This window comes from Grus americana, chromosome 25, assembly GCF_028858705.1.
Source record: "Grus americana isolate bGruAme1 chromosome 25, bGruAme1.mat, whole genome shotgun sequence".
Classification (NCBI taxonomy): Eukaryota; Metazoa; Chordata; class Aves; order Gruiformes; family Gruidae; genus Grus; species Grus americana.
The window spans coordinates 5,471,427-5,480,381 of NC_072876.1; the positions used below are offsets into that span (position 1 = coordinate 5,471,427).

The 8,955-nt window shown below is 56.6% G+C and overlaps 1 protein-coding gene across 4 annotated transcripts in view; it reads left to right on the forward strand.

Moving 5' to 3' along the window:
* BLACAT1 (BLACAT1 overlapping LEMD1 locus) overlaps positions 1-8,621 on the forward strand; it is a 28,913-nt gene extending 20,292 nt beyond the window's left edge. For 3 of the 4 annotated variants that reach the window (XM_054804182.1, XM_054804181.1, XM_054804178.1), the window contains exons 2-3: positions 7,976-8,177; positions 8,484-8,621. In XM_054804182.1, the coding sequence (XP_054660157.1) occupies positions 8,016-8,117 (102 nt within the window). In that variant the 5' untranslated portion in view covers positions 7,976-8,015 and the 3' untranslated portion in view covers positions 8,118-8,177; positions 8,484-8,621. Of the gene's footprint in view, positions 1-4,124; positions 4,437-7,975; positions 8,178-8,483 lie in introns of those variants that run through there. The other variant, XM_054804180.1, reaches the window with a different exon arrangement.
* Positions 8,622-8,955: the final 334 nt, after the last annotated feature.

An 8,955-nucleotide genomic window follows, 5' to 3' on the forward strand; every position in this document is an offset into this window, starting at 1 on the left:
TAGACGGAGGGGTTACTTTGGGTTTTTCCCCTCCTTTCCCTTTTTCCTTTTCTTTTCCCAAAGACTGCTGGCTTATCCTGGGTAAGCCCTCTGCTGTGGTCTATGGCTTTTTATTCCTATGTGATTGCTTTTCCTAACTCATGTAGGGCGAAAAGCCATGGGCTACACAGAGGAGGGACTCCACCTTCCAGGCACCTCTGCAAACCGCACGGACTCCTGATCCCTTTTTAATCACCCATATTTATTTGGTAACAAATAATAAGTGAAAGGGGGCATTGAAGCCTTGCAGGGCCTTAGAGGTTTAGCAAGACGGATGGGGCAGGGGGTGGCGAGCAGAGGGAGAGACAAAGGGGGACGGGGATGGCGGGGGGCACGGCCTTTCAGGCGCCGTCGTCCCCATTCAGAGCTGAAAGGGCGCTCAGCGGCGCCGGGTGCCGGCGAAGGGGGCTGCGAGGGCGGCGGGAGCGGCTTTTCTTTGGCAGCGAGCTTTTCTCACACGGTTCAAAGCATCCCCACCTGCAGCCCCACAGAACAAAAGCGTCAGGCGGAGACCAAGGGCATTTCCAAGGGCTGCGGCTGCTGCCTTAACCCGGCACCGAAACGGCTGCCAGGTGATGGCAGGAGCCCTGTCTGCTCTTGTCGGCTCTCCCGAGCGGGGATGAGCAGGGGGCTGAGAAAAGCCCAGGCACCTCCAGCCCCGTCTCCCCACCGCACCGTGCCCCTTCCGGGGACACTGCCGACCCCGCGGGATGTGCAGAGCCTGGAGTCTCCCAGTTTGCATCAGGCAGGATTTGTGCCCACAGCACCCACGGGGTCATGGCCAGCCCGGAGCCACGAGGACGTCGGAGGGGAGGTGGTGGCCAGGAGCACGTGAGAAGGACAGGTTTCATTATACAGCAGGACTCGGCAAATTTGCACTTTTTAAATGTGCAAAGGCAACGCCTGCGAGCATGGCAGCCTGGCAGAGCTGGGCTGGGAGGGGTGGGAGAGGGGGGTGCAGCCCCCATCACTGCAGATCCTACTACCCCAGACCCCACCGCCCCAGACCCTACCACCGCAGATCCCACCACCGCAGACCCCACCACCGCAGACCCCGCCACCCCAGATCCCACCACCCCAGACCCCACCACCCCAGACCCCGCTGCCTTCGTCAACACCTGAACAACGTCAGGGGGTTGCAAACTGCCCTCCCCAAGCAGGAAGTGAGCAATTTCTCTATTCTTTTTTTTCTCACTTCCTGAGCTTTGAGTCATTAGGTGTCAGGCTTTATTTCACCAGCCTGGAATGCATCTTTAAAAATAATAGTCATTGAAAAAAATGAAAGCTGAGATTCAGCTGTAATCCCATGACTCAAGGAGGTGTGGAAGGAAGAAAATCATGAAATCCCATGAGTTCCAACAATGAAAGCATGAGAGCTGGCAAGACTGTGGCACATAAATCATCAAAACTAAACACCATCAGTCAAAATGAAAGGAATTAAGCCAATCTCACCAGGCTGTTTTAATTATTTTTTAATGAGGATTTGCTCATTCAGAAAATTCACCCCCGACAATGGCCGCCCCGAGCCATTCACGCCGAGCAGGGCCCGTCCCTGTGGCAGACACGCACGGCTTGGCCCCGGCGCGAGGCCAGGGATGGGGAGCCCGGACCGAGGGTGCCGTTAACCGCCAGGAAGGGGAGAACAGGGCAAATTAACCGAAAGTACACGAGGGGTGCCATTTTTGCCATTCACTTCGTTGCAACCCAAGATGTTGTGTTGGGGAAGTGATGAGCAAAGTCCTCTCTGGATGGTCCTGGTGGGTTGGTGGGCGCTGCGGTGGCTCCCCAAGGGGGGCACAGCCCTGAGCCCCCTGGCAAAGCCCCTGCCATCGCCGCAAGCATTCCGGCAAGCACTGGGGGAAAGAGCCGCAGGGGAGCGGGGATGCTGGTGCAGGGGTATGGAGCCCATCCCTGAGCGGCGATTGCCTCTCATCGAGAGACCGCAGAGGGATGCAAACACCCACGCTGGAGCGGCAGCAGCACCCATTAATATTTTGGTGGCGGCTGGGCAAAGCGGCTCAGCGCAGGATTATTGGCAGCCTGTCTGCGCTACGCCGACGAGATACTCCACCCCTGAGACTTGCTCTCACTACCCTTTATGCTATTGATTTTTCTTTTAGCAAGGCAGGCATTAAGCAGGAAAGAAATGGAGGGAGCACAAGCCACCGTGTTTCTGCGGTGCTGTGTTGAAGAGCAGCCGGGACAGGAGGAAACCGAGTGGGCACGTTGGTCGGGGTGTCTGGTGGTCAGGAGCCAGGGCTGGTGACTTTCTGCCAAATCTCTTTCTTGCCCTTGTTTGCCCAGCTCCAGCACTCCCTGGCAATGCACAAGGGCTTAAGCAGCGAGATTTGACTTGTGGTTTTCAGTCTGTTGGATCCTCGGGGGGACACCCGACCGGGGCTTGCAGGAGGCGAGGGGGCAGACATGCACGGGACATGTGTTCCTATGAAAGCCCTGCCGTGCAGAAGGCATTGGCAGAGACCCCTGGAAAAGGTCCATGGTGGAGAGGAGATGCTGCCAGCGCCAGGTGAGCTCTCGGCTTGTCTGGCATCCGCCTCCCAGCAGCAGCTCCAGTCACCTTTCAATTAGCGCAGCTCTGCCTGCGGCCCCGTGCAGCTGCAATTACTGCCCACGTCCAGGGCCAGGCAAAGCAAAAACCCTCAGCTGCCGTGCTTATAAAACATTCACAGCATTAAATAAAACAGTAGATCAGGTTGGCATTTTCAAAGCATCTTAAAGAACTTAGACACATGCCTATTTTTAAAATCCCATCCCTGATCCAGACGAGCTCGAAGAAGAGCCGCTGCACGGGTGCTCCTGGGCAGCTCCGTCTCCAAAAGTGCCCGGTAAAGGAAAGATGCTGGAGCAGTCGGACCCCTCCAGCAGTGCCTGGTCCTTCCTGAGCTCCCAGGAGCGAATGTGCAGAGCAGGACAAGTCCCTAATTGCAGATAATAACTGCCATTTATGAGTGAGGCATCCATCGTCCCCGGTTTCCTCCGGGAGCCGGGCGTGGAGCTCCCGTATCCCAAAGGTGCCAGTGGGTGAGGCACAGCCTCGTCCCGCACTGCCCTGCAGGGAGGGGAAATGGCAGCCGCGTGCCCCGACACCGAGCCCCCGCGCTGCCGTCTCGTCCCCCCGACATCCCTCGTGGCAGCGGCCGTAAATTTGGCTTCAAGCACGCAAGGGCCACCCGACTCGTGCACAGGACACCAGGTCCCGAATCCCACCGGGGCGAGCGGGGGTTGCTTCCCACATCACAGCCCACGGGCTGGGGTCGCTGCCCGCTGCTGCCCGCGCAGGGCTCGGGATGGGGTTTGCCTCCGTGCAGCGTTGATGGTGCGCTGGAAGAGCAGCAGAAGCAGCACCAGCGTCTTGCTGGGTCGCCCGGCCCCATGGATGCTGTTCCCAGAAGAGGACTCAGGGAGAGATTGCCAATTATTAATATTTTAATTACAGCCAGATGATAATGAACTGAAAAGCTTGGGGTTTTTAATCAAAGCCGTGACAGCACCCAGCCCTAGCAGGATGCCCAGCGCCTCGCTGGCAGCACCCAGCCCCCGGGAGGGTTGGTGCACACATGGGGCTGCGGCACCGGGACCTCCTATGGAGGGGACGATGCTCAGCGGGAGCCTGGGGGGATTTTAAAGCTCAGCTCTTGCATAGGATTCCCAGAGGAGGATGAGGGCGTTAAAAATCGCGCTGCAGCCCACGTCCCCAACAGGCAGACCCACCCAAGTGTGGGTCTGTGCTTTGCATGAACGGCTTGCCCGGGGTTTGATCCGTGCCTGGCTGCGTGATATTGTCGTTGGGTATTCACCCGCCCTTTGCATCAGAGGGTTCGATTCCTCGAGTGCTGAGCCCACACGAAATCCAGGTCACTGGGCTGCCCCAGCGCTTTTGAGAAAACCTGCCCCCAGTGAGCTGGCCAAGAGCTGGAGGAGGTTTGCACGGACAATTCACCAACAGGACAAAAAGAGACAAATCTGGGACTTGCCGGGAATTATTTATTCAGCTCTGCTCTCGGCGGGGAATTACGGATGTGCCGGTTGTGCCACAGAGCACCTTCCTCCTCCCGTCTGCTTGGAAATGGGTTATTTAGTAACTGGTGAGGCCACTGCTGCTGAGTCAGCCCACAGCTAATGAACACCCTGGCTGCCCATTTGAAATTTATTGCACCTATTAATTACAACCATTAGCTGCAGCCAGTGAAATTTTTATAATGAGGACCCTTGCGACTTTGCCTTCCTAGCAGCAAATTAACTGTGTGGGGGGAAGAATCAATGGGATCAGCATACTTTACAGAAGCGATGTTTTAATTAGCGATTCTCTGCAAACATGCCAAGCAACAGCTTCTTCGTTCATTATCTCTCCTTAAAGGGATGGTGCTTCTTTTCAGGTTAGTTTTATCCCGGTCTCGTCTCCTCTATTGTTGGGTTTCTAATGCACTGCTGCTCATTATAGAAACTGCTTTGAAGTTGGTTTTATCTTGGGTCTGGTTGTAAGCAGCGAGATGTCCAAGTTTTGGAGGGGGGAGGAAAAAAAAAAAGCAACCCTAGGAAATAATGGGTTTGGAAGCTTGGCTGAAAAATAGCTAAATTGGATGGATCCTGTGGCTGGGAGGAGGAGGGGGATAGGGAGTGTGGGAAAGCGGTTATGTCCCCTCCGTGTGACAGGCAGCGAGCGCTGGGGATGTGGGACCCGCATCTCTGATGCGTAAAAAAGAAAGGACCGAAAGTCCCGGGTAAGGATCCCTCCGTGCAGGGAGCGTCTGCATCGCACAGAGCTGCCGTGCTGCAGGAGAACGTCTCTGCCAGTCCCGCGAGCAGAGCGCTGCGGCCCCAGCCGCTTCTCCGGGGACTTTTCCGAGGGTGTCTGCTCAGCGGATTTTAGAAAACCAGGCTGGTGATCCCCAAATCATCAGTCACTCCTGAAAATCTTGGCTGTAGAGATGGAGAGACTAGCTATCATGAAAGGCAAATGCAATGAAATTTCTGGGAACTTTTCTACATTTCATTGCAAATGATTTAATTCCATTCGGTTCCCTGCAAAAATATGGGACCCATTTCCCTTGCAAATGATCCCATTTCCCAGGAAAAAAAACCCGACACGCTGGTGGCAAAAGGCAGCTTTGAAATTCAGGGATTAAAATGCAAAACTTAATGTTGTTTTTTCCAACCAAGTAGCTAAAAGTTAATTCAACAGCGTTTCTCAGAAATAGAAAAGCTGGGGCAGGGTAAGAAAACCAACCGAAACGAGAGCTCCTGATGCCTGAGCACCCCGTCCCGGGTCCAGCGGCCACCGGCATCACCCGGCAGCCCCAGCCTGTCCTTGCAGCAAGGATGTGCTGACCCCTGCCTGCACCCCTGCCTGCACCCCTGCCTGCACCCAGGGCTCTCCCTGCCCAGCACCTCCCCTGCTGAAGCTGTCCCGTTTCAGCTGCCGGCCGTGCTGCTGAGAGCGCAGCCCGGGGAAATGGGTAATTGCTGGGCTAAGGAATAGACTCCGTCCAGCTGGTTCAGAAAGACATTTTTTAGGGCTCAGGGAAAGTGACATTATTAAAGTGAGCATGCTGATTTCAGACAGCTCCCAATTCATCACTGTGACAGTGACAAACACGGCCCGGGGTTATGCAGTTGACTAAAGAGAATTCTCTAGCTTTACATTTTTAATGCTCCTCGCATTTTCTCTGCTGCAGTGGAGTTTTATCCAAAGGATCTTCTCCCGTGAATAGAAAGGGCAGCACGGGTCTGCGAAGCATGCCCAGCCCTTGCAAATCAGGCAGGGCTTCTGTCATCACTGCCCAAGCCAGTTCATTTATTTTTTAATTATTCCTTGCTCCTTCAGGATCCTTTTTCTACCTTTTCAAGAAGAACAGGAGCGTCAGCCTCAGCTGGGCTGCCTCTATTCTCCGGGGCTCATTCATCATTGTCTGCTGCCTGAATGGGAGGCAGAGGGTCAGCCTGAAAAGCCTCGGCGTTACAAGCTCCTCTAAATATATCAATAGCTCCCTAATGGACGCTGGGGTCCCAGCCGGACCGCCCAGGCTCTCGGGGCGGCTTTGTGTCTGCAAGGGGGGGACGGCCGGGACGGGCACGGAGCAGGGGACGTGGGGTGGCACGGGGCAGCGGGGACGGGCACCCACGGGGACCGAGAGCTGCTCAGCCCGGGCTGCCTGGGAGGTCTGGTGCAGACGTGTTCGCCTGGTTAATGCGGAGAGTGTTAAACGGAGGGGTCCGGTGCTGGGTGGGAGCCCAGCACGGGTGAGGAAGGGGTTTGCCGAACCTGGGTTTGGCGGTGCTGGCCAAACTGGGGTGCTGGCTCTCAGAGGCTTCTCCCTTCCCGTCATCCCTTCTCCGCTGGAGCGGTGCAAAGCCGGGAGGGCGCAGGGGCCGGGAGGTGAGCGGCCCCCCACCCCAGTGGCTGGCCCCCGCGCAGCCCCTCCGCACCAGCCGTTCCCTCCAGAATCCCATTCTCAGACTGGTAACAAAAAGCTGCAGCACAAAGAGAGACGCGGAGACCTGCCGCTATGCTGAGAAGCCATTCAGAACGAGAGACTCATTAAAGAGCCTGTTGTCGTTATTTGTGAGCTCCAGAGGTAGCCTTATTTAATTTGGGAGCTACTAGGCAGGTACGCAGATGGCTGGGGAGGGGGGGCAGCGGCAGAAGTGAATTAAACGGGATGGCGCTCGCTGCTGCCGCTCACTTTGTGCTGCAGCTGGGCCCCTTGGAAAGGGGGAAATCGGGAAGGCAGGGATGTGGCATCACCCCCCTGCAACATCACCGCTGGTGAAGAGCGTGTGGAGATGGGGGGCCATGGGCCCCACCTGCTTTAGCTTATTGGTTAATTTTCTACCAGCTGTCCCTGCTGCGAATTAGGGCCGCTCCAAACTCTGCCGGGGTTGCGGGCTGCAGGCAGCGGGCTGGGGGTGCTCAGCAGTGCCTGGCTGTTGGCGTGGTGGGGGGATGAGGGGGGGGTGTCACACTTTGCTCGCTACTGCCGGTGACTGTGAGCCTCAGGAAGTGACAGTGCCTCTTACACTGAGATTGCCACTCGGTCCTCAGACAGCTGGAGCATCACGCCCATTTCACAGATGGGTAAACTGAGGCCCTGAGCTGTTCCCTGTCCGTGCTGATGCTGACGGGGAACAGACGCAGAGTCCAGGCTCTGCAGGGAGCCCCAGGCAGTGACTGTGCTGTGGGTGCTGTGGTTCCTCTGCTCTCTGCATGGCCGGAGGTTGGCACAGTTGTGGTGGTGAGGATGTGGCTTGCTGGGCAGGGCAGCGCCGCGTGGGCTGGGCACAGCTGCCTCTGAACACTGGCGTCACCTCTTTGGGGCAGAGTTAGAGCTGGTCATCTGCAAACTGTACAACAGCTAAAAATTAAAATAGGGAGAAAATGAAGGTTTCACTTCAGATAGTATTTCTGCAAGTATTTGTTATTTATTTAAAAAAAAAAAATCCCAGCCTTTCATTTGCATAATTACATTTTGCAGCTGTTGGGCCATAATGTGGGCTGTGCTTTGGGGCATTATTTTATCCGTTGAAAACGGACACAAAGAGGGTGAACTCTGCTCTCAGCTGTGCCTCATTGTGCCGTAACCGCTGGTGCTGCCTCTGCACCGGGGTGCTCCCAGGGCACCTCACCTCCCGGGCCCTCGAATATGCATTAGGCGCTGCAAGCTGTCCCCGCGTCTGTCCCGATTGTTCACTGCTTTTGAGGAGAGGGGCTGGGGGGGGAGTTTTAATCTCCTTGTCTTTCACTGGGTGGGGAGTTTGGGAGTGCATGGCTGGGGGCCTTGGATGTGGGAAAAGAGGGGGAAGGGAGATGTGTGCCGGTGCAGGGTGATGGTTCAGTTTGGGGGATCTGTCCTACACCCTCCATCCTGCCCGTGCATCTGCAGGAGCTGCCCTGACTCCTCTCCCTGTCCCCATCCAGGTCTCCCGGGGGTGCTCCCACGTCTCTCCTGCTCCAGGTGATGCCCCAGTTCACCTTTGCTTGCTTCTGCGGGCTCCATGGCTTCTGCAAGATGAAGAGGAAGAAAGAAGAGTCCAGCGCAGAGCAGGAGACAGCAGTGTGAGGAGCAGACTCGTGTGTGCCCCGCTGAGCCGTGCCTCGAGACCCCATCCCCTTCCCCTCGGTACGCTGGGGCTGCGGGGGAAGATACTTGCTGCCTCCTTTCTTCTCGCCTCTCCAAGGATCAGCTCCCGCCCTGGGCATCACCCTCCGTCTCGGGGTGTCTCGGGGGGCTGGGGGGGCTGCTCGGCCGAGCTGTTGTGCCTGGGATGGTGCTTGGCAGGGGAAGGGGAGCCCAGGGCTGAGCAACGGTTTTACTCATCGATAGCAGCAGTGGGCTGGGAAAAGCGTGGAGGGAGCCGGTTAATCTGCTCGAACACACTTATCCTGCAGCTTCTCTCACTTTCTCTCCCCTTTCTCTCCCCCACAGGCTTGTCTGGCGAGGGGAGATCCGAAGCACTGGAATGACCTTGTCGAGAGGCGGAAGCAGATGCTGCGGCCATTATCCAGGTGCTGCAGCAATTCTGCCCGGATCCCCAGCCCGGCTGGGCACTGAGCCCTTGGCACCTGAGCAGCTGGTGTTGGAGGGACCCTGCATCCCAGCGGCATAGAGATTTCCCTCCTGAGCGAGCCGACCTGCCCTTGCTCCAGAAAGTCTCAAGAGACAGAACCTGGAGGGGTTTTCAAAAGCCGGGGCCAGATTTTGTCCTTCCTGGAGTCATAGTGCCGGAGAGGTTGGCCCCTGGCTGGTAAGTTGTCCTGCTGCTGCAGAGTTGGCTGAACGTAAAAACAAGCTGGTTTGGGGTTTGGGGTTTTTTTTAAGTCTGTCTCAAGCAAATGTCTGTGACTCCAAGAAGCCATTCTCCGTGCCTCTGCCCTGCCTGGTCCCATGGGTGCAGCAC